This window comes from Zeus faber, assembly GCF_960531495.2.
Source record: "Zeus faber genome assembly, chromosome: 3".
In the NCBI taxonomy this organism is placed as follows: domain Eukaryota; kingdom Metazoa; phylum Chordata; class Actinopteri; order Zeiformes; family Zeidae; genus Zeus; species Zeus faber.
Window position 1 is genome coordinate 33,453,136 of NC_137190.1, and position 26,862 is coordinate 33,479,997.

Consider the following 26,862-nt stretch of genomic DNA (forward strand, 5'->3'; position numbering starts at 1 on the left):
TACTCTTTTAAGAGTTTACAAAGACGACTTACAGAGTCTAACGTCAAGATTATTCAATATCATATCAAAATTTAATGTAAATGTAAATAGGAATTAAAGAATATGATTGTTCATTAAAATTACACTTTATATTTAAACAAAATTGGACTTAAAATCACATTAATCAAAACTGAAATACTACCAAAATTGACATGATCATGGTTTTTTCAGCTTGAGTCACCGAAAAATGACCAATCAGCTCTGAACTGCATCCGCTAGACTTGTATTGAACAGACAAATCACCAACATCTCAAAAGCTGAGTTATTTAACCGATGTCGTTAATTCTATTACATTCAGAACATTGAAAGAATTCAACTATTTTTGACGCACAACTATTCGTGTTTATGATTATCAGCTGCTTCAAGTGATTTTGGGGTTGCCAGGTGTAAACTGTAATGCCTTGCAGCAGAACATTAAAGTCAACAAAACTGAACCTGGCAACCTTACAGCACAACAAAGTGTTGAGTTTCACATGATGCATAAATGGTTACAAGTCAAAAAAAGTTGCAAATGTAGCTGCATAAGAAAAAAAAAACATGATCTTCTCGCTGTGTTTTCATTCAAATTAAAAAAAAAAAGTTACTTGCCAACCAGTGATGAAATTAAATTCATTAAATTGAAAAATTGTAATCTTGAAATGTCGAAACTTATTTGAAGAGGTCCAACTCAAAATAATCTTGTCCAACATCAGTTGGACAAAGACAATTTGGCCTTGTATCAGGATTTGTGCAAATTTCAGGAATTCAAAAACCTGCAGTTAGATATTTAGGGACAAATTAACAAAGAATTGCACCATGAATTGCGCAACAATTGCACCGGCTATCTGTCTTAGTGTCCGATTCACAAAGGATATTGCGCTAATGATATGACAGCGCAAACACGGACATAAAGTTTTGTTGCTGAGTGCAGTTTGCACTTGTTTTGTGTCTGATCGTAATGTGGCAAAGGAAATAATATGTGTGGGGGGGTTCCCCATTGGAGAGGCATTACGCATTATTTACGCCACTGCTCTACACTTGACTGTTTTGTGAATTATCAGTCTTAAATAAATATAAAATCAAATCCTGACGGGGGGGATTTGAAAATAATGGAAATTGTCTGGACGTGGGGGGGGGGGGGGGGGTATTAATGTGCAGTGACTATAAAACAGTTAAATAGAATGAGTAAATCTATAATAAAACTGATAATAATAAATAGATCATTCATTGCATGAATAAAATGTGGATAAATTAAAAAAATTTACTGAAGAAATTCTAGTTATCACTGAATGTTAATATTGCAATGTAGACATTTTGAGGTAATTTCATATATTTTGCCCTACCAAGTTCAGGGTGGCTACACCCGAAAGCTGCAGCCTGTGGAGCTGTCCATGGTTCTATGAGGTTCCATGCCATGTGGTTCAATGCCAATTTTGACCACTTCATCACAATTCCCTATAACTTTTGGTTGTTTTTTTTATATCTTTTGAGTCATTTGTACAATTAATTATTTAAAGTTTCAACAAGTTTCTGTAGGAGTGTGTTTTTAAAACCACAGGACTGCTGTGCAGTCCACAACCTTCAGGTGCTGTGACAGTAATAATAATTTTAATAATAATGTCAAAATAATATTAAGAGATCACTGGAATGTCTGTGCGTGACATCCCTTATTCCCTTCAATTGCACCAGCTCTATGAATAAGATTGCACTGCGCTGCCTTTTTTTTTTGCCTCACGCAATTACCTCCAGGTCTCTACAGACGGTTATAATTTCACTCTAACTGTGTGTGGTTATTTGCGTCGGTGTGAATTGGATGCTTTTTGCAACAAGGTTCATTTGCATAGAAAAGGGCCAATTTTTCACCAAATGTATGAATAATACCTTATTTAAATATGCGCAAATAGTGCCGGCGCACCAAGATGCTATATGCATGGCAGCGCAGTTAGCGGTGCATTTCACCATTTGCGGATACATTTACATTTAGTCATTTTGCAGACGCTTTTATCCAAAGCGACTTACAATTGTCAAAGACCGACGGACGCAGCCATCAGGAGCAATTAGGGGTTAAGTGTCTTGCTCAAGGACACTACAGCATGCTAGCAGGAGGAGCCTGGGATCCAACCAGCAACCTTTGGATACCATCCCCTTGTGGTAGCTCGGATGATTTGAAACTTAGACATTTGCTTTTTCTGTTGTTTCCCCCGGTTTAGGGGCTGCAAAAACCATGCAATCCCATTATGAATTCGCCCCTTAGTGTGAAAGGGTTGCGATTTCTTGAGTTTATGTTCAGACCTGGACTCCACATTGCATCCATGGTTAGGGCTGGGAATTGCCACTGATTTCCCAGATCGATTCAATTCTCAATCACAAGGTCCCGATTTGATTGGATTTGATTTCTGATTTGATTTGATTCAATATCGATTCGGTTAAGAATATTTAATTACTCTATACCAATTTTGCTTGGATATGAAAGAGATCCTGAGAGAACTAATGCTGTGAATTGTACATGGAACCCTCTAACCTGGTGCATTATTAAAAATATAAATGGTTACATTAATAATTGACCTCAAAGCAGTTTCATTAGTTTACTTTTTATTTAACATGACCAACGCCAGCAGTGTATCAGAAGAGAAACGCCCAAAAGAGACAAACAACCACATATCAATTAATAAGTAAAAGTGAAGCAAAAATCAGCAATTGAACAAGGCTCTGAATTGCCTTTTAAAATGGTGCAAGAAATCAGGGTTTTGTTTTTTGGAACATTGTTGAAAAACAGTCTTGTGAAACCTCTGGACATTGTGAACTGACTGAAGTCCATTAAACGAAAGCCCCTTCATGACTGCTTTCTCACTTCTTGGAGATTGTAAGATTAATCTGTAAGAAAAGGAGCTGATCTACATGTTGCGGACTGAGGCAGCTCCTTTGTGCAGTAACAATATTGTCAGTGGTCGAGAAAACTCTCTCAGAAGGGACACTGGTCCCAGGGATACAAAGATACCCCTTGGCTTGGCTTGGCCAAAAGGGAAAACATATGGCATGAACCCTCTACTTGGTCAACTAAACGGGTTTTACTTTCCTGTATCTCTTCACTTCTTCCTTTGCCTTGTCAGCTGAAGTTTTCTTTTTTATACTGAGGCTTTTGGCGTGTAGGCTGGCCCAAGGACAGCCATCAATACAGAAAGTTTCTTTGACCTCTTTGGTGGAGTAGGGGTAGCATCCACCTCAACAGGACCAAGGGACTTGTCTTCCTGATGTACAGGCACAGTTTCCTCAACTCCATCACAATCAGATTCTTGCTGTTGAATCATGAAAATACTCTTAATAAACTTAATTGGAAAATCAACTGGGAACTCTGAGGAATTAAATTGTTGCTAACATAAAGAAAAATAGTATTTTGATTTTATATTCAAATACTGTAGTGTACAGGGCCAATCAGTTATTTCTACACTTCTATAACTTACATTAGATGCCTCCACTTGCTCAAGACCAGCAGCATCAGTCATCGCTCTAGAGAATGTGTTCTCACAGGCCTCATCGGACAAGAAAGGCAGGGCCTCGAAGCGAGGCTCTAATGCTGACACTAGATATAGCTTGTCCTTCAGGGCCACATATCTTCAAGAGATTTCACAGGTTTAAATAACTTATATCATTACATTGGATATACACATGCATGCACATGCGGACAGACCCATCCACACACACACACACACACACACACACACACACACACACACACACACACACACACACACACACACACACACACACACACACACACACACACACACACACACACACACACACACCTACACACACCACACGTTAAGTAAGCATACCTTGAATTTGTTGTATACTGCAGTCTCGAGGTAGTTAATCGCTGTGGAGTCATGGGGGACACTGCTCAATGTGAGAGGGGAGGCGCAATGCCGGATAGAGTTGGGGACTTCTCTTCAGACACTACCAATGTGGCTGCTTTCAGTGGCTTAAGAGCTTTCACCACAACTTCTGCTACTGTTACTGTACGTCAACCTCTGTCAGAAGGCAGAGATCTCTTTCGTTCCTGCACACTTCAGGTGACAGCAGAGCTCCCAAGATCACTGGTTGCACTTCCAGGAAGCGTTCTAGCACATTCAGCACGCTGTTCCACTGGGTCACCACGTCATTCACTAGCTTATGTGGAGGCAGCTCCAGTGTCCTTTGCTTCTCTTTGAGCTTGTGGCTTGCCGTAGTGCTACGATGAAAAAATGACGCAATGTGCCTCACTCGGCCAAGCAAGTGCGCAACAGTTGGAATTTTGAGAGCTGCTTGTGAGGCTAAATTGAGTGTGTGCATGAAACAGCCAATGTGCAACAACATCAATTCCGCAGCTCTTTAAGCCCCCACTCTTGTATCGCCTCAGACAACAGTAAAGCTAGATTAGTCGCCGTGCGGCTGGTTTCAATTGACCTCGTCTGTAAAACATGAGACACGAGTCTCAAGTCATCAGCGATATAGTGAGAAGTAAAAATGGGTAAAAAGCCGTTGCCCTTGACGTCCGGCTGTCACAAGTTCGGGCGACTCTCTATCAACTTAAGTGAAGTTGAGACGCTATATTTCACATCTGCATACAGGTTGGGATTGCAACTTCACTCAAATGTTTGCGTGTCCGTAAAAGGTAGCGTGGTTCTAGTATATTAATGAGGCTGTAAGGGCGTATATCCTTGCATATGAAAGTTGCGACAGACTCGGACTGTTACTTGGATGGTAACTTCAATGCAAATACCTTCTCAAGTGGGTTTGGATCGGACGTTGTTGCAGATTGCGTATCTGGGTGATGTCTCGTTAAATGGTTTCGGCGATATGTGGTATTTCCACAATATTTCACCTCCATTTTGTAAATCTTATTGCTTGGCTTTGCTTTTGTCCAGCTCTTCTCTGTCTTCACAGAGTTTAAATCCAAAATGAAACCAAACATCTGCCATTAGGCTTGGCGGTGCCTTCAGTGGAGCAGCTCCAGGCATGTTTTTGTTTCAAATGAGGTTCAACTAATCTCGTGGCGAAATCTTGTTGCGCAAGGCATTAAAAAATCGATCTTGGGATTTTACTGTATGAATCCATATTGGATCATTCAAATAATGTTTGGTTTGAATCGGAAAATGTATTTTTAAAACCCAGCCCTTTTCATGTTGGTGTGATATTTTTTGTTTTGGTTGGCCTTCTCAAACAGAGTTTATCGTGACTCCCAGGGAGAATATTCCATAGAGCAAAATACAGCAGTGAATGCAATGGTACTTAATTACGTTTCTTTTCACAGAATTGCCCTGAAAATGTAGCATGTTAAAGCAATATCATATATTATGCTATACTATGGTATATTAATATGTTATACATTTGCTTTACACTGAATTTTCCTTGTATTTCAATGGAAGGAGAAGACAGAGAATGGCAGGTGATTCTTTAGAGATGGACTGTTGAAAACATTCAACTTACAGCTGGCTAGGGCAAAGTTGGACTCACCTTTGCGACCCGGTTGGCCACCTCTCGCCCCACCATTAGTCCCTGGACAAACGTCCGCGCTGCAATGAAGGCCCGGGTGACCTGGGCCTTAAGCTTCCTGGGCACATCTCCAAAGGGCTTTAGCTGGTCCGCGTATTTACTGACGCACTCCAGGTAGTCGTCTGTGAAGTGGTACTGGGAGTTCAGCAGCTGGAACATACGCTCCAGCAGCTTGGACCAGAAGTCATTGAGCATCTCCTCCAGGTTGACGTTGCCCCCCGTGTAGTAGCGCTTGAGCTCGGTGAACAGGTCCTGGAACACCTCCGAGTTCTGCTTGTACAGCTTCCCGTAAGTCTCTGTGAACATGCCATTCAGGGACTTCTCGGAATTGTCCAGCAGCTCCAAGAAAAACTCTGCAGAGGGATGGTTATGGCAGGGGGTGGGGGGTTGGGGTGGGAAGTGAGAAGAATAAATAAATCTGTTAATATCTATAATAATCATTCATATAAAAATATAAAGAAAACGCGTAGGGATTTTCATCGGGTTTGGTAAGGGGAGGTGTCTCGGTCTGGGAGGCATTACTGTGCCTTGTTACCACCTTGAGGAAGCCTTCAATGAGAGCAGAAGAGTGTTCCTGAAAAGTTACTTCCCTGTAAAGAATACAGAATCATTGTTAGCTGTCATTATAAAAGTTCCAGCTCAATTCAACCACAACTAGTGACAATTGGCGTTTGCTTATGTCATATCTCGTGAAGCCTGCTCACTTATGGTTCTGAATTGACGTTACGCAGCTACAGAATTTTAACCTCGGTTTAACGTGTTTACTTATTATTGATGTTTGCTGCAAATGTTCTCTGAGACCCCGCGTCTAAGTCTGTTAGAGGAGGGTCCGCAGGTTGCTTTAATGTTGAACAGTTAGGCAACTTTTTGAGTTCCAACGTGGGAAACTCGCCCAAAGTACGTCGGCGTATTGATATTGGAAGTGTGTTTCTTCGTAGATGAAAGAAGCTTTCTGCAACTTTGTCATCCCGGTAAAAGGGGGAAAAGAATGTGCAGAATTATTTCATTTCACTGTACCGAAAGAACATAAAAAAACGTCCTCATTCATCATAAAAATACATTTCAAACATCGTGACGCTCAGCTTCTATCTTTTTTACTTCCAAACACTGCAAATAAATATCTCAAGTCCCATGCTTTAAGTCTGTGCTGCAGTTGTAATCTCTTATTTACACTTACACTGCAGATTGAGCCAAGCCGGCTGTTTATCTTTTTTCACTGGGGCCTCAAGAGAAGGGCTTCCAGAAAGAATCTTTCTAATGGATCCATTCTTTCCCCACAGTTAGCCGTCTACTGTTGGGCATTGGTGAGAATGATCATCAAAGCTTCTTTTTTCTGGGGGGTTTTTTCAACCTGATTCACCCTCTCTGGCATTTCTGCCGCGACTATGGATTCCACAAACGCACGCACTGTAACCAAAGCTGCAAAAGTACAGACATTGTTCAGCGGAGTTTATGTGAAAAGCGCTTTCCTCCGTGCTATTTTTGAAATGGCTGTTTTGATTCGTTTTTTTCTTGACTTAACTTTCTTGAAATAACCCGCGTTGGAATACACCAATAGCACCACCAGCTAGCAGACAAGCTCTTTAGCCCACTCCCATTGATTGTCTAAGCTCTGTTCCCGGCCCTGTATTCTCATTCCTCTCACAATGGAGTGACCCATGATTACCGATACGTCTGCTTTAACTATGAAAAGCCCGGGGCTTTTCATGTTTCATTTATTCCCATCGGACTTGAGTCAAGGACGCGCACGTCTCCTCTCGTCGTTAAGGTATCATTGTATCTGTGTCACCATTTAAGCGGCTCTCGGGGCCTGTTCTACTTTATGACAATGCAACGGGAGCACATCGGACATCAATTAACACTTTGCCAAGTAAACGACTGGTGAGTCAACTCTTGAGATGCTTTAACCACTGTTTCGGTCAAGGTGTAATGGCGTGTACTTCAGGAATTTGTTTTGCAATTTTTCATTTCAGTCCTTAACAAAATGATTGTTCCCATAATTTCTAACTGTTAACCATAACAGAATCTTGCTGAATGCTTCACTATTGAGAAATGTACCTATGTGCTGCAACTTCCCGCTGTGCTTAATTGCAGTCCAATGGGGCAAAGTTTTAAGCTTTAAAACTGTTAAATAATTTTTTTGCAAGACATTTTTTCAAGATGTTTTTTTAATATCTATTCTAATATCATATATACTGTATATACATATATATAAATATATATAAATAAATAAATAAATAAATATATATATATATATATATATATATATATATATACTAGGGATGCACTGATTGTGAAGTTCTGGAGCGATACCGAATTAAAATAACAATTTGGCCGATAGTCGATGCTGATACTGATGTTTTCCGAGCTCCCTGAACGCATCATCACTTCCTGCTTGGAGCGCTGCAGAGAGCCGTGTCTGTGTCTTCTAAATTCATTGCAGATGGCGTTGTTCTCTCAGACGGATAAAACATTTTTAATAAAAAATGCCAAAGTGTCTTTGGTGTGGTGACCTTTAATGTACCTGGGCGGCCCGCCCAAGTAAAGTCTATGTGTGGTGGAGGAGCCAAAACACCTTAGACATGTGTGTTGATTATACATTCAAGTGTTTGGTTTCTACATTCACATTATACGTAGAAATTATATTTACAACTTTGCGCCATCCAGCACAACTTCCTGTTTCTAGTCTCTTCGGACACCGTGGGTGTGGCTTTGTTTTCAGTAGGCTCATAATGCATCAAGACTGTTTGAATATAATGTGAGCTTCCTGTTTTAAAAAAGGAGATCTTACATGTTTTTAAGCGTTGGACATTTGCCCCATTGGACGGAATGCAAGCACAGTGAGAAGCTGCAACAAGTCACATTCACATAATCGAGAAATGTTGAGCGTATCCTTCAAGCAATATCGGAGGAGAGGAAGCGCTGCTGTTCTGAATGTCAGTGCATGAGGCACAGCAAGTCTTAATATTGTTGAATGAATACACTCAGAGAGACAACCACACGTTGATAACTGAGTATTCCTTTCATCCTGCAGCAAGCCTTCGAATAAGATTTGTTTGTTTTAAATTTGGGGTTTGGAAAAGCAACAAGATGCGTTACCCAGAAAGTAGACTGCACCGAATGTTTCAGATACCAGATATGACCTGCCAGCTAATCAGCAAATTGCAAACATCCAGGGCCAAAATAGATGTACAGTATCTGGTCTCTGAGTGATCCTTCCAGCCTTCAAGAGTCCTTGGATGATATTCAGGTCTACCTCTAAAAGGTTTTGGGCGCCCTCGAACTTACTAACAATCTGCTACAACAGTCTCTTGTCGGCAAGAGGAAATGCCGTAATTCAAGTACAATTCTCCCCAACGCTTTTTTTAGTTCCATCAAAAGTTAATGATTTCCTTTTCATCTGCTTGGGTAACTCGGGTCATTGAGTGGACAACAAATCAACAACATAAAAAATGTGTTTGTGTCACCGCAGAGGTGACACAAAACATCCAGAGACATCTGCACACCAACAAGTTAGTCCTCGATTAAAAGTCTCTGAATTTGAAAGTGCACTTAATGTTGCTTTGGAAATATATGAGGGGTAATATAAAAAAATGTATAATAAAAAAATGAAAGAGAAAGTGTTTAAAAGTTTTGCTGTTTTCAACACTTGAAACCCCAAAATGGTAGATTAAACGTGTTTAATCTATCTATCTATCTCTACGTATGTATGTATGTTTGTATGTATGTATGTATGTATGTGTCTGTCTGTCTGTCTGTCTATCTATCAATCTAACATTCTACTAATTGATGGCCTATAAATGTAAAGCACCCTGAGTTTCATGTTGTGTATGAAAGCTTCAATTAAGGTTATATAATTGAAGGTGCTATACAATTTAAGGTTATTAAAATGTTTCAATTAAAATGATTATTATTATTATTATTATTATTATTATTATTATTATTATTATTATTTGACCTGCTTACTAGGTTGGTTAAATGATACACTGTACTTGCTGAATTGTTAAACATCTATTTTCAAATAAACTTCTTTTAGAAATAATGAGATATAATAACAATAATTACAGCGTGCATAGTTATGCACATAAAGCAAAGTCGGCGACAGCCATTATGCATTTGAAATTATTGAATGTATTCAATAAAATCATTGTGGTATGAAGAATCAATTTGCAGAAAGTGGTTAGCGCGGCATCTGGCATGGTTTTCTGGCATAATTAGGGTAAATAATTAATATGATTAATAAAGGTGACCCCTCTGCTGCTCTGAGAATAATGCATTATCTGCAGAACAAAAGAGACTATTCACATATTTATTTCAGTTCATTAAAGCAGTCATTGTAGAGGTGGCTCATTTTTCACCAGCTCAAACAGTGGTAGCTCCGTGTTATTGTGTGTCTAATTAATACAAAAAAAAAAGAAGAAGTAAAAAGCAAAGAATACAAAATCCAATGGCCCTGAATGAAGAGGTAGTTATCGTATTCATGTTAGTTATAGTTATTGTATTCGTATTCGTATTGGGAATTTCTTATCAGAGGCACCACAGTGGCACGATCTAAGTGGCTTTCTGCCCGGAAATTACATTGACGGCTATTGTCGACTCAACCTAAAAGCCTAAATGTTGAAATGAATTTGGATTTGTGTTCCTGAGGCACAATAAATTCAAATGACGGCAATCAAATAAACTTAATGTGCATTCTCTATTGATAAAAATAATAACTTATTATAGCTTCAGTGTGCCGTAAATGCCTTCAACAGTTGCCAGCCATAAATCTGCAGTGCTGACTGAACAGTGCTATATTGTACATAATGTAGGATAACTGCTTTTCGCAATATTGACCTATATAGTACACAGCATAACAGCAGCGGATTCATTTATTAAGACGTTGGATTTATGTGCATCAATAAGAAGCCAGACAACTTTAAATCGTTCTATTTGCATTTTCCTCGATGCAGGGCCATTCGATAACTATGGATCAATATTAAAATCCCCGCTTTTAAGTGATGTATTATACAGATGTGATTTTTTTTTTTAAGATTTCTTCTCGGATTGGACTACTCATGACCTACTCATGACCATATCTTATTTTTTCGCCGGTCAGTGTTCTGCTTCAAATTCTTCTTGCTAAATTATTGCTTATTCTAAAGATGCTAATTTCTACTTTTTACTCGGGTGTTTCTCCATAGCCTTGGGATGTTCAATTATTTTACTCACTTCCAATTAGGGTGGAGTGCCTCAAGGGTACGGTGTGGATCCACATCTGAATACGACGTGTTAATTTACCAGTCGGTAAAAATATTCATGAATGAAGGAGGGGGGGTGGGGGACCAGCTCCTTGTTGCAGACGGAGCCCCCCACTTTGCAGGACCAACTAATGCATGGCCTTCCTTCAAAGCAGATGTGGCTTTCTGCACCGACTAACTGGACGACCCCCGATGCTTATAATACTAGTCAATGGGTACACTGTGACAATACTGTACAGAAATCCTGTGAAAATTACATCACGAGATGCACCCGCAGTGGCCGCGTTTGAGTGGGCTGTAGTAAAACAGACGGATTGGCGGAGCATCAATATACAAGTACCTGATGCTTTATTTTGAGGCTAGTCAGAAAATGAGCCCTCTTAAATTGAATAAAGGTGGTATTTCATGTGATCATCGGTGTAAGGTGGATTATAATGCAAATCCTAGAATGCATTTAGAAACCGCAACTTTTTTTGATGAACATCCCGTTTTACCCATCTATTTTCTTGGCGGGAAAGGCGGACCCTACCACCAACAATGGAAACAGCGCATAGAGGAGCACACGTTCCACGGAAAAAATACATTGTAGGGCTGGTGGCCTTACAAAGCATCAGCTAATAAAAGTATCAAAAATGGGATTTTATTTATTTTTTTACAAAATAATCTTTAAAAAGGTATTAACCAGTCAACTATTGTATACAGTATATTAGTTTTAGTGTAGTCTACTTCCGTATGAGGCATAAAATTGAACTTGCAGCAGGAACGACCAAGTAGTTTTCTGCTCTTTGCAAATGACTTGGTAATCTCTACCTGGTTATTCCACAGTGTCTAGGGAACTGTAAACAGACATTACAGGCTGTAATGTCGTGATGAACATTCAAGGTACAGTGGGCACGGTGTCCCATTAAAGAAATGTGTCACCCACGCTACATGACGCAGGTGCAAATTTCCTTCCCAAGCCACAATACCACACATTCAATCTTTTTTTTAAATTTTGTTTTCTCCAATATTCATCACCTGCTAAAAAAAAGAAAAGTGTCTACCAATGTCTACCAATTATGCAAATTCTGTTTGCTCCCTTTCTGTAACCTGCAAAACACGTTCCATATAGTGAGAAAGGTGGTTGACTCATAAAATCCGTTTTTAGGTCTAGAACAGGAACCCTTATGAACCATTAATATAGAAATGTGAATTTCAAGACAAAATGCAAGAATAGAACACCGAATAATTGCCTTAGATAGAGAAGGATAAAGAGCATAGAGCAAAGGTATTTAGTACTCATCCTTCCTGTATTTGGAAGTAGGGATGCTCAATTGCGCAGAGCAGAACTAAATCGATTCCCTTATCCCCTCGGATTGTATACGCCAAAAATATTGATACTCGCTAAACACTTAATATTCAGCGGTTTATACAATTCATGCGATTCGCTGATGACACTGCACTTTCAGCCGGTGACATTCTGCGCCTCTTATCTTCTTATAGCAGACTACGAGGGGTGTAAGTGTGTGTACATCACCACGTGTGTGTACGTATTTCACATCGGAGACGACAACATCAATACAGGGGTCTTGTTATTAAAAGGCCTCTGTTGATGCCCTGAGAGACACAAAGGCCCAAGCTTTCCACCGCCCATCCATCTTGTACTGGCAGCTCTCCTAAAACATCTTAAAATGAAAGTTGCTCCGGCCAGAGAGGGTGGAACGTTCCAAATTAAAGCAGAAGAGTCTGTGGCGTAAGAGAAATTATTCTGGCGGCAAGTTTAAGCTTTCTGATTGGAACAGAGGGGGTCACATGTTTCCGTAGGACAATAGGCTTTTAGACATAACTGTGCCGAGTTCCCGGCCAAAACACTTTAAGGGAAGGTTGATTCATTCGGCATCTGTTGTATCAAAAAGATGTCCGGTGACAGCCAAAAGAACCATTTGGCTTTGTGAATCTAAGATGAGCGGGACCTCCACGCCAGCTTTCTTGAGAGAATCGGAAGTAGGAAGGAACAGTGTACGAAATACATTCAAAGGGTTACTCATCTACACAGCAGTAGTGTGAGGAAACACGTATCGAACCGTTCGGTACGCATTACAAACGATCATTTTTAATAAGATAAAATTCATATTGTAATGATGGCAGTATTCTGACTTGTTGACGAGGTTAGGGATGGGTGCTCAAGTACTCAATTTGAACGCATAGAGTAATCACATTTTTATATTTTTACTAGACTACACTTTTAGGTTGGGGAAAACAATCTCATTGCTTAAAATAATATGTAATCCAGTCACACACCGTTAATTCATTTTAAACAGGTTATTATAAATATAGCATTTACATTTTGTTCCTTTGTTTGTTTGTAAACAGCTTAGCTGGCTGGCACTTCGGGGTTGGGGGGACCAGGGGGCTCTGTAAGCTGTCCTCTTATGTATGTGCCTGTAGTAAATACTATTTACTTTGCGAATGTTCAGTTAACGTTGAAAGGACTCAAGATATGTTTGTTATCTAAACATTTGATGTCATTTTTTATTAATATTTCATTTGTTTCCTTTTATCATCTTTATTCTTTTATTAATGTTGTTTTAATGTGAACATGTATTCATGGCTCACGCCTCCCGATAACCACGTCTACAGTTTATTGCATAAAATTCCCAAATTTAAATTTTGTTAACTTTTTAATAGATTTTTCTTATTGAAAATTGAAAATTGAGTAAAAACACACTGAGCTCCATCTAAAAACTGAATTATTTATTTTGTTTGTATTTGTTTATAACTACAATACTACATCATCTTTTTTACAAGGAGCTGTTTTTGTTCTATATCCTGCTAAGAAGACACCCTAGAGGATGGGTCAGGTATAGCTCCATCTTTGTTCAAAGTCAAAAGGATCATACTTGATCTGTTATAATAAATTTAAAAAAAAATTAAAATCTGGGAAATTTTTCGAGCAATTATTTTTTGCTGTATGGAAACATACCGAACGGTGAATTATGTGAACTGTTACAACCCTAATTACTATACATTGCCGTCTAAAGGGACCTGTTAGTTGATCAGTTGAGATAAAACTTTGACCCAGATGTATCAATAAAAAAAGAGCTCTTTTATTTTATTTTATTTTGTTTTATTTAGATCCTGTAGGATCTTGGCATTAAAGCAGCCTCAAGCCAAATTAAGGAAATTACAATTAATTTCAACAAACTCCCACATTTGTCACTCTATTCCAAGAAATTATTTTGACGCCTACCTACGGGTGGACGAGAAATAAAATAGGAAAGGCTTTCATGAGCGAAGGCAGGCGTAATACAACTAATGCTACTATGAACGTCTAACCTACATGCCATTTAGGCAGTCTGTGTAAATAGGTAGTTTGTGTCTTTAAGAGCTGTGCACGACAGTTACACAGTTTACGGTGTCGCTTTTACGACTCATGGAAATGCATTGGTTAGGCTACATTTGGTGCAGGTGAGGCAGGACTGCATGAGAAGCTGTCTGAGAATTCAATAGCCAGTGCTAACAAGCTCCGGGGCTCGCTTTAATTCTATTTCTACTAGGTGAGCATTCATGCTTTAACACTGGTACTTGTTTAAGTGTTTTATGTGTTTACAGACCCTTAAGAATTTATATTGTTTGTAGCTTAAAATTGCTAATAATTTTTAGCTAACTATTTAGCGAGCTAATTGGTATAGTTAAGGGTTTGGCTACGAGGTGATGGCTGCCTAATGTTTACAAATGTGTATTATCCAAACAGTTTATGCACAATTTAAACAATATTTTCTTGGGGTTTATGTGTATTATAGAATAATGTATAGATGAATGTTTGAGGTTCACAATGTAATGTTTTTCCCATGCTTTGAACCTCGCAGCTTAAACAATGACGCGGCTAATTTATGGATTTTTCCTGCTTTCACAAGCTTCATGCCGCCAAAAAACTGAGCAAAAAACACATTATGTGACGGTGCTCAGTTTTTTGGCGGCATGAAGCTTTCATTAGACCAATGAAATTGCCGAACGGGTTAAGGTGAACCAATGTAACTGTTGAGTTTACTGTTTAGATTAAATCGAACGCGCTCAAACTTCCCATCATTTACGGAAGTCATTTCGTCACCCTCATCATGGCAAAGACACAAAGAAATGCATATGATGCAGCTTTCAAGTTGAAGGCGATCGATCTGGCTGAGGCAAAAGTAAATAGAGCTGCTGCACGGGAGCTTGGCCTTAATGAGTCGATGATAAGACGTTGGAAACAGCAGCGTGAGGAACTGACTCGGTGCAAAAAGACAACAAAAGCTTTCAGAAGGAAGAAAAGCAGATGGCCCGAACTAGAAAATGAGCTTGAAGACTGGGTCAACACACAGAGAGCAGACGGCCGAGGTGTTTCAACTGTGCAGATCCGACTGAAAACCAAAACAATCGCCACCGCAATGAAGTTTGAGGATTTTAGAGGTGGACCATCGTGGTGTCTGCCAGTGGGTCCTGACAGCGTGGAGCATTGTGAATAAATCCACTATCATCAATGGGTTTGGAAAGGCTGGACTGCTGCGTGTTGAAGAGGGCAGCATGAGCTCAGCGGGGAATTTGCCTCCAGAAGAAAGTGACGAGAGCGACAATGAAAACGATCCAACATCGGATGAAGCAATTCTGAGGCTGTTGAACTCCGACATCGAAGGAGATGACTTCAGTGCTTTCAGTGCGTAGAAGGAACAGTGACCAATGACTTTCTTGGTAGGCTACTGTTTACCGCTAATTTTTTATTTTTGTTACAAGCCGTGTTTCGTTAAAGCCTGTGTAAAGTTCATTTGTTTCAATGTACCGGTGGGCACCTGCGGCTTATAGACATGTGCGGCTTATTTATGTTCAAAATAATTTTTGATCTGGCTTGGCTTATATTCAGGTGGGCTTAATAGTCCGGAAATTACGTATGTGCTTTACTATAAAGTATGAAAGTTGTATTAACGTAATTACATTAATATTGTGATGGTAAGGATTCAATAACTTTGAGGTTTGGTCTCTACGAGTTTAATTCTATATGTGTTAAGTCAAATTGTTATGATATATGTGGCGACATGTGGTTCAGCTGAGGCAAGACCGCATGAGAAGCTGTCTGAGATTCTTACGGCCAGCGCTAACAAGCTCCGTGCTCGACGCCATCATTAAACCAGCCTATTGCTTTAATTCTATTTCTAGTAGGTGCCCAGTGGGTTGAGGACCTGTTTTGCATGCCCATCCTGCACATTCCATTTGAGGACAGCGAGTACATATTGGATCCAAGTATTTGTACTGGGATATTGTCTTTTATGAGAGCTCTTTTATTTTATTTTATTTTGTTTTATTTATATGCTAGACCGACCAATGTCTCTTGGTAAACACATTGCTGTACAATTTCTGTTTCCTTCTGGAACAGCTTTACTGGCGAGCAGTGAGAGAAAGAGTTTATTAAGGACTGAAATATTTTGTTTACATTAGAACGCAACATTGTGTAAGTTTCCTTTTTATTTTTTTGTTTACTGTACAATTCAACCTAAAGATACACTTCAGTTCCAATTCTTATATTGAACAACTAGATAGTATACAGCTATCAGCTCTGGAAATAAATTCTCAATCTTTTGGTTCAAGTTAATATTGTTGTAATTTTGTTTTGCAGTACCAGGTTACAAAACCACACAAAAACCGTTCAAAAACATTGGTGACCTTACTGCATTGGCCTCATTGTGACTGCAAATCTTTGTATATTGTACAGTTTTGCTATTCTTACTCAGTTACAATACTCATTTTTACACAGACTCTTTATCATTCTCCCTTTTTGAGCTTAATGTTTAGCTGTCAATGGATGGTTCTGATCTGCTTGTTACAGTTTTAACAGGGAGAGAATAGACAGCTCTATCAACTAGCTGTTAGCAAGCCAGTTAGCGCTGATAGACTGTAAAAAATGAACCACTAAGCTTAAATATGTAAACAAGTTTACCAGGTTCGTTAAATCCAACAGAAATCTCTCAACGTCTATCTTTGAAGATAAACGAGGTTAGCACGGCGTGCGGAAAAGACATTCACCCCCTGGCGTGGTGTTTGTCGCAGTAGGTGGACATTGTGGTTTCTCCGATGAGGAAGCGGTGACATTAAAACCTGATGACTTGTACCGGGGATTTACCCCCCCCCGCCTCCGCTGTTAATATCCTCAAAGAGAACTAAAACGGATTATAGCCCGCTGACAGGACAGAAATTAATCAACTAAAAAATATATTTTTTATCAGTTTGTTTTGTGGCATTGGAGTGTTGCCTACCTGCTGACGATGGGATGCCTTGTTTTCGGTTCAGCAGACAGGCGGACAAACCATTATTGTGGCCGCGTGGAACAAAGTCCTGCCACGAAGGCGAGGGCACAGGTGTAAAGCCGGATAGCGGGGTGCACTTTTAGGGATAGCGTGGAAGTTCTGTGTAAACACAACTGATGGGCAAATAAGCTCAGTTTAATCATCCCAAAGTTTGTGTAGGTGTAAAACTCTCCCCCAGGGCTAATCTCGTAAGCGGGCACGTATCTTTGTAGTCATGTTTTCTGCTGCAGGAAAAGATACTTGAAAGATCACGGTAAAGCCAATTGTGATGTGCTCGCTCCGCTGCTCTGTTCCCCAGGGTGGGCTGGCGGATTAGAATAGTAAGAGCCAGAGCGATAGGTGAGACAGCGAATGGGTTCCTAGCCGTGTGTCCTTCGATGTAAACAATTGAGAGGAGGAGGGGAGATTCATCGCAGATCTGCGATAGGGTCCGCCGCTTCAAATCTTTACATGTTCTGAGACCATCTACAAAGAGGGCTCTTTAACATTTATAATTCCTGGCACCCAGTCAGCCGCCCAAGTGTGTCTGTTCATTTGCGCCAGTATGGTTCCGCGAGGCTGTGTGTGTGCCAGTCAATAATAGCCAGCTGCTAGACCAAGCTGGTGAATTTGTTTCACAGCCAGGGAATGTCTACAGCGTCAAATTGTTTATTATTAATGCGGCAGGGCCCCTTAACAAAGACCACGTTGTAAGACCACCATCCTACCTGATAAATACCAAATTGCTGGTACAACTGTTCATATCGATTGTAGGATTCAAAGCATTATCCACACCAAAATATACAGAAAAGGATTAAAATGCTCAAAATGACATCTGAATGACATCAGAAATAAAATAAATGAAAAACTACAAAAGCGAGGCGCCGCATCAGTTTCGGTTTTATTTTTTACAGGCCCTGCAGCCCTGTTCTTTGGAAGCCAGGATGGATGGAAATGGAAATGTGTTTATTTTTTATACTAGTGCAGTGCCGTTCAAAACATGCCTGTTTGTGAAGGGTGTGGCGACTCTCTCTTTTTCACGGGAAAAAACATGCCCAAGTAGTGCTTTTAGATAAACTCTGTTCGCTTGTTTGTTCAAAGTTTATTGATATTGCACATGTCCCATGTCTGCAACAAACATGTCTGTTCAGAACGGGTCGATCGCTTTCGCGGGAAGCCCCATCCCCCGCTTGCTCGCTGTTCCTCAAAGGAAACCTCATCCCCACTGACTTGCTATTCGCTGTTTATTTAAAGTTTACTAATATTACTAGTGTCCAAATTGCACCAAATTCAGCAATGCACACACTCCACATCCACATCCTGGGTCACCACCAATACACTCACCAAATGTGAAGTAAATCGGATTAACTGATGTCAAGATACAGTTATCAAAGGATGTAACACAGAGAACAGAGAGTCCTTTATTAGTTAGATATTTCTGACAGACAACTATTAATTATCTTAAAATGATCTTAATTTATTCGGCATCGTTTGAGTTTGGCATCTGGGCTCCACTGCTTATCACTCCTAGAGAACAAACATAGTGATGAGCTTGAAGGCGATCAAAGAATGATGGCAGCTTGGTTATGGTGAAAAGGCCATTAATAACAATTCAAAATATTTGATGATCATTTATGATCCTACTAATCAAATCATAGTATGGCTATAACTTAATGCACTGATAGATAGAAAATCTTTCTTTAAGGGTCAAAATTGCGTACATTAAAAATTTTGATAAATTGCATGATATTTGTGAGATTAATCGTGATTAATCAAACATTTTTAATTTAATTGATTATTATAATCAATTGACAGCCCTAAAGAAAACACATTTATTTAGTCCAGAATTAAAATGGAAAACCGAAAAGCTTTATGCAATTTACTGTATAATGAATACAACATACAATAGACCAGTACAAGCCTCGGGGGCATCAGTGTGCAGTGACCAGTGGAGTGCTCGCCTGCGCTGATGTTTCCTTGAGCGAGCCGCTTAACCCTCCCTAACTGCTCCCAACACACTGCTTGGCGCCTTTGCATGGCTGCGTTTGCCAATGGTGTGTGGATGTGTGTATGAGTGGGTTGGATAAGAGGCATTAATTGTGAAGTACTTTGAGTGGCTGTACTGGCGAGGACAGCTCTGCGAGGAAAGCAGATTAGGCCACAGTAATGCCCTCTTTATCTGGTATGCCCAAAAAGAATTTTGGATGGCTGCAAGACATCCCAAAATGCTGCAGCTACCAAAAGAGACAAAACATACGTACCAAGCATGGTTCCAAGGATAAAGACTCAGGGAATTGGGTGAGGGTGCGTTTAGTTACTGTGGTACCACTCTTTGGAACGACCTGCCTGAAAATCTGAGGTCTTGAATACCTGTATGAAATGCTTTGCAAATAAAATTTACTTTGGAAATGAAGTCAATTTATTGCCACAATATATTTAAATTAAGACCCACTGTTGCACCTCATGCCAAAAGGCTCAATAATCGTGCAGTCTTTCTTAACTTGAATACCTAATAATAACAATCCAATCAATAATTGGACATTAAGACCAGAGGAAGCTTTGTTTTGGGGTGGTTTTGGTTGCACTCAATGCACTGTATTTCTGAAGGCAACAATGATTTGGACAATATGTGATTACAAGTTATATTAATTATCATCTAGTGACGGTTATTCGTTGTAATTAATCAAACTTTTGGGGACAGGGGTGGTGGAAGCTGCTGTCAAAAGGAAGAAAAGACTGTATTTGCCAATAGTGATGATGACAGGATAAATGGTGGCTTTTCTGAAGAGCTGAAAAGAGTAATTAGGCAGGCCCGGAGAGAACATGAAGGAAAGTTGGAGGAACCAGCTGTCACATAGGAATACAAGTGGTCCTTTGAATGGTAATGCAATGGACTATCTCCTAACCAGTAATTCCAGTTTCCATTTTTGGGCCGACCAGTTCTCTGCAGTGGTTTGACGGACAGGATATTTGTGTGGCTCACGAGAGCATCCTCTCGCCTCTGTCTCAGCCCCAGCAGCCCACCACCCGTTATTGTCAGGGCTGATGAAATGCACCAGCAGTTGAGGCGTCTCAAAGCCAATAAGGCAGTAGGGCCAGATGGTGTCTGTCCATGCAGACTGAAGGTCTGTGCTAACCAGTTGGGCTCAATTCTGCATTCACTGCTGTTTCTTCGTCTGAAATTCCAGTAATGTCAGAAAAAAGATTACATTGTTCCCATTACCAGGAAACCCCATGTTTGTGGACTTATGGAATGTTATTTGGCTTATGGCCCTAATCTCTCACATTATCACATGCTGTCCTTGAACACCTGTGTAGACAAGTAGACTAGACTAATAGTAGACTAGTAGACTGAGTAGACTAGCTCAAAGGTTTCTCAAAGGTGTCCCTTTGAAAATGCACGCTGGTATAGCTATTATTAAGGGTTAGGTTTTCCATTTTCCAACCCAGGCCTTGTTGATGTAAAATGCATTCATTTACAGGTACTCCTCACTTAGCGACTGAGCCCGGCTCCTAGGACCAGGTATATAGTATATATAGTGTATATAGTGTATAAAGTGTATATACTGTTATTTCACAGTAAGCGGACGTGGCGATTGCGAACGCTAGTGTGGTGAATACTGACAGACTGCGAGTAGGAGATGGAGACTGAGAACAGTGATGAGATGAGATGTATACAGTGTGTATTTAGTATATATAGTATATACAGTGTATATAGTGTATATAGTATATATAGTGAATATAGTGTATTTAGTATTTATAGTGTACATAGTATATATAGTATATGCAGTGTATATAGTATATATGGTGTATATAGTATACTGTATATAGTGTATATAGTATTTAAAGGATGATGAGATGAGATGGTTGACGGTGAGACGCCGTGGTATTGTACGAGGGGAGAGCTGGCGTGAAGGAACTGCGTGCTAGCCAGATGGTGGGGATGCGACAGCAAGGCGCATGGACGAGATGGGAACAGGCAGTGGACCACAAGATCTCCTGGTCCGAGCTTTGGCAAGCTGAGCCTTACCGGATCAAGTTCCTGATCGCATCCATCTATGACGTCTTACCCCGCCCATCCAATCTCTTCTGCTGGGGCAAGGTTGACACATCATCATGTCCCTTGTGTCTCAGAAGAGGAACACTAGAGCACATCCTCAGCTGTTGCCCAAAATCCCTGGGAGAAGGACGCTACACTTGGCGCCACGACCAGGTGCTGAAGGCGATAGCAGAAGCCATCTTCCCCAGCATCACCCAGGACAAGCCTCTCCGACCAGCAAGGCAGGCGATTGCGTTCGTCCGAGCAAGGGAGAAGCCTAAGCCCCAGCAAAGGGGAGCAGTGGGACTCCTTGGTACCGCACTGGTCTGGCAGATGAAGGCCGACCTGGGGAAGCAGCTCAGATTCCCAGAGCACATTGTGGAAACCACCCTGAGACCAGACATAGTTCTGTTCTCAGATTCAACAAAGCAGGTGGTTCTTCTGGAGCTGACAGTCCCCTGGGAGGAGCGTATAGAAGAGGCCAATGAGAGGAAGCGTGCCAAGTACGCCGACTTAGTGGAGGAGTGCCGCAGACAGGGGTGGGGAGCCCGGTGTGTGCCAATCGAGGTGGGCTGTAGAGGCTTCGCAGCATGAACTCTCTGCAAAGCATACTTGGCATCACAGGGGCACGGCAGAGGAAGGCCATCAAAACTACAACAGAGGCAGCTGAGAAGGCCTCTAGATGGCTGTGGATCAAGAGGGGTGATCCGCGGGCACACGCTACATAGACACAAGTCGGGGCTTGATCAATCCCGGCTGGGTCACCTGGGTAAGGGTGTATGATGTTGAAAGACCCGAAACACCCAATGACCCCAGGTTCCATCACTGATGATGTGTCTAGGTGCATCAATAGATGTATATTTAACTACGCAGCGTACAATACAGACTGGTCAGAGAGCTGGTTGTAAGTCCAGTCGTTAAACAGGTAGGTTGTTAAATGAGGAGTACCTGTACATTTATAACTGTTTAAAGCAGAAACTCCCTTAACACTTTACGGTTGAGAAACCTACCGCTCTGTCAGCTCACAATGTAAGGCTTAAAACCAATGGACTGCATCACAGGAAGAAGCTGCAGTGGTAAGTTTCTCAATAGTAAAGTGCTCAGCAAGTTTGCCATGTGAGCAGTTATACATGATGGGAGTGAACATTTTAATAAGGCCTGGGATGACAGATAGCAAACCTATCCTTTAACTATAGCAATATTGCAGTGCTCTTTAGTTCAATATAGTATGAGTACACCGATTCTATAGGGGTATAGTTACAGTATATTACTCATTATATGATTAATATTGCAATATTTCAATACAATTATAATAGCATTGATACATGTAATTATATGTATTACCAGTATAAATTTTACTTCTAATATGAAATGCCATGGCGTGATTATGAATTTATGTATTTATGTACAATTAATTCATGAATTATAGATCATTATAATAAAATGTTAAGTAATATGATTATATTCTGTTTCATTAAAGGTGAGTTTGAAAAAAGTAAGCAAATCTTGGGTAGGAGTAGGCGATGCACCACTGTACCTATCCTTCATTTGGTTTGGCTAGTGCTTACAACACAAACCACAGGCAGCATACAAATGGAGGATATAACATTTGCATAACACTACCATTTCTTGGGCCATGGATTATCTAGTGTCCAGACATCAGATTTCAAAGTAAAGCCTCTAACTCGATATTCACACTTCACGCCCCATCGGGCTGAGTATGCACAAAGCCAGGTGTTTTATCACCGACAAAAATTCTCAGATGATTCTTCCGTGGGCGGAAAGGGCTCCGGAGAGCACCACTGGGTGCCTACCGGGGCTCCTAGGACGTCGCTTGATGTCGTGGGTGTGGGTTGGGCGTGTGGGGGGTGGCTGTCAGCCTTTGCTCCCACTGCGCTGCTTCTCTGCTGCAGGTGGCCCGGGTGCCGGTGGTGGTGGAGGGCCCACACATCTGGTGGCCTGCAGGCATCGGCAGAGGGGGCTGATATCGAAGTTCCCTGTGCTGAACACACTCAGCTATGTGGATTAGCGCTTGGGGCTCGCAGCTGGATTGGGTGTCGGCCGGTTGTGGTGGGGCGGGCCTTGCCCTTGCACGGGGCACGGGTGGACGTGGGAGCCCCGCTGGCTCACCTGCGGGGCGGGCGGTTTGGGGAGGGTGTCGGTTTGTTGGCGCGGAACCTGGCTCCAGGCCTGCGGTCCGTGCCTGGCGTCCGTGGCCCGGGATCTGCGCCTTTGGCTGTGTCTTGTGCCTGCACGTGGGTGTGGGTTGTATGTGTTCCCCTCAGGGATGCAGGGTCTCCTTGCACGCTCTGGGACTAGGTTATGCTCCTCGGGGCCCGGTGTGCGTGTTGCTCCGCGAGCTTCTGGCTTCTCTTGGGGGCTGGAGGTTGTGGGGTGTCTGTACGGCCACGGGCCTCAGGGGTGGCTTCGGCGCCTTTTCTGATGCTTGGAGGTGCTACGATATAATAGCGACCTTATACACCAGAACCAATTGGGACAAGTCCCATGCACTCACAGGTGGACACAACACACACACACACACACGCACACACACACGCACACACGGTGTGCACACAGTCTCGTCACAGGCGCACACACATCACCAGCACCTGGTTTCAGCACACCCCCAACTCCTTCCTGGTTACATCCTTCTCCTTTTCTCCCTCATTTACTGCCATAACTATGACAGGGAGATGCCACGTGCCCAATTGCTGTTCCAGTTTTCCTGGACTTAATTAACTCATACATGTTTTCGTCTGATGTTTCTTTTTGTATGTTTTTCCATGAACATGTGTGGTTCTATGTCTATTCGTCTCACCTGTGGTGAATCTCCCCCTCTTGGAGTAGTGATAAGTTGTTTATAGACCAAAAAATGGTAAGATTATCCTCCAAAGAGGGGGATTGGTGGTGGTTCTGTGTAATACAAAACTGTGCTCTTGTCATCCCATAGGTCGTCCACAGGACAGAGTTATTGTAGCAGTTCTTGATGATTAAAGAATGAATAAAGAGTTGCGTTGCAGGTTGAGAACTGGAACTCCACTTGCAGACTAATTCTGTCCGAGATGCAATGGCATAAAAATACTCTGTGTTGTATGCCCAGCATGCTGACAGCACAGGTTACTTTTTTTTTTTAAATACACAAACAAACAAATAAATAAATAAACTGTCAATGATTCTGCCAGCTGTATTTCCTCAGCACTCAAGGTCTGTAATATTTCTATCTTCGCATATGATGAGTCTAAATCTAAGTCTAAAGAGTGGCTGCCTTTACAACTGATACATCTACGGCAAAATACAGATATGACTGTTTTTATTGTCGTATGGTATATAATAGATGGTACATAATGGATGAACTGAGCCTTTGTTTTCAATTCTGGGATAACCTTTCTCATGCATCTGGATTTATTATCTTATTGATAAGCTTGATTATGCTGTGTAGAGCATTCACCAGCCAACACACAAAGCACCAGAAATTCAACCCCCGATATGTGTTTTTCCTCCCTGTGACAATGTATGATCGATCGTGTTGACAAACTTAACATTTACTGGAGGGGTGTTGGGCAAAGTGCAGTTCCCTTCAGTCAAAGCTGTGAATGATGGAGATAAGAAACCTGTGGCACAACTGTGGTGCAATTCTTCCCTTCTGTCTTTGTCTCAATAGCTCTATTTTTCCTTAATGGCCACCTCGAGCCAATTTCACTTTACTTTCCCCCTTGAATTTCCTCCAACCATTGATAAACAAAGCTCTTGACACAAGGCTACCGCTATCTCCTACGCTAATACTACTATCAATAATGGCGAGTAAACATAAACATAGTAAAGTAAACATAACAACCACTCAAACAAAAGTCTGAGACGGAGGATTTTTCAGTATAGACAGCAAACTCACTGTGTGTACACATGTCACCAAAAAGCTGTAGTCACTCAGTTGCAGAGAGGAAATAGGTGTGTAGAATGAACAGTTGTATTTTACAAAGAGCTGGCCCAACAGCTTGGATAATCAAATATCCCTTTTTGACGAGTAACGTGGAAGAGGTTGAAATTATGAACATTTGTTGATAACATCGTTTTATTTTGTTGCGTCTGGCGATGGCTGTGAAATCGATGTACTGCTGCAGGGAGTGCATTATAAGAAAAAAAAATTAAACAGTCTTTTAAATTTATTTCAAAACAAGACGCATAAAATACTTCAGTTAACTGCATCCACGGTTAACATGAAATAATATGCTGATGCCAACTGCTTCACCTTACATTGGCAATGCCCAGTCAATAGTATTCTATGCTTGATAAACTAAGCACTCTACTAGGCATTATACGCATAGAGAAAAAATGAGACCAAACTAAAGCTTTCAAGCTACCATTTTTATATTTTTTTCTTACAGAAGGAAGGAAACCTTTTGGGACTGATGGAATCCTGACAAAGGAAATGGGCGGGAAGTACCGATCCACGCTACAAACCACCTGCTTCCCCGCAAAACATCTACCTTTGAAGAAATGCCAACCTTTGCTGCATTTGTCCACTCTCCCTTACAGCTGTTACCACACTCATGGTGCCTGGATGCCCATCCTATTTTATGTGGCTAATGATGCGTCAATGTCATTTATTCAGGCGTTAAGAGATGGTACTTACAGTATTTTCACTTATTCAATCATGTAAGCAGCTAAAGATTGCTGTTATTATTGTTAAATTGTTGTTTTTATCCTATAAATAATAATCTGCGTGGATTTGCTGAGTTTCAACTTTTTTTATATGTATCATATAAAAGTTACAACAGTTGATGAATAGATGTATATAAATACAGTTTATTATTAGGATTATATTATGATTATTATTGTTGTTACTTGGGGTCCAGCCCAAGAAGGGGGCGGAGACCCCTAATGTTTTTGTTCATGAAAAATTATCGTTAGTGGTGTATGGACGTCATGGAATCGACAAACTCATGGACACATTGAATACGTGTTGAATACGTTGTATTCAGGGAAGTTCCGACATGCTGTCGCCCAAGTTTGATCCAGATTGATGCATTTTTGTGGAATGAGTTAGTAAAAAACTGTGTATTTTTATTGTCTACGCAACGGTGAAATCACTGCGCACATGCGCAAGATGGCGGCGCGCACAGGTCATGTGATAGCACAGCAGTCTACTGATTGGTCACAGACAATCAGGACCTCCCCAAGATAGCGGCACGCAAAGATGCAGCAGCTTCGCTGGCTCGATGTTAAACCGCCCAAAGGAATAGAAGAAACAAACTCTTAACAGACTGTACATACGTAGCAGCACAGAAGCGCAAAGATAACTGGAGTTACGTAAATACGAGCGTTTGTAGCAAGGATAATATAACATTATCTTTTTACTTTATAAACTTTATTATTAACTTTTTTATTAATCTGACAGGCACCAGGGTCCTAGAGAAAGGGAGAATGACCAACAACATCAGATTTGTTGCAGTTATAACAGAAATGTGTATTCCATTATAGACAATTTATTTGATTATATGTCATCTTGAATTGTAGTTATTTATAACATTAACCTAAATAAAATCTACAGCATTGCAAATAGGCCTTGAACATCATTATGTTGTCACACACCCTCCGTAATAAATGTATGATTATTATTGTTGCTGTTATTATTACTAATAATATAATTTATTAATAATCAAATAAATTATAATGATTCAATTACAATAATAACTCATAATAATAATATGAAATAATATTATCATCATAACCATAATCA

The 26,862-nt window shown here is 40.7% G+C and overlaps 1 protein-coding gene across 1 annotated transcript in view; it reads right to left on the reverse strand.

Moving 5' to 3' along the window:
- Window positions 1–26,862, reverse strand: part of gpc6a (glypican 6a) — a gene marked incomplete at both ends in the record, with an annotated part of 187,944 nt that overhangs the window by 101,246 nt on the left and 59,836 nt on the right. The window contains one exon of the mRNA XM_079997347.1: window positions 5,515–5,906. Coding sequence (XP_079853473.1) covers window positions 5,515–5,906 — 392 coding nt within the window. The remainder of the gene's footprint in view (window positions 1–5,514; window positions 5,907–26,862) is intronic.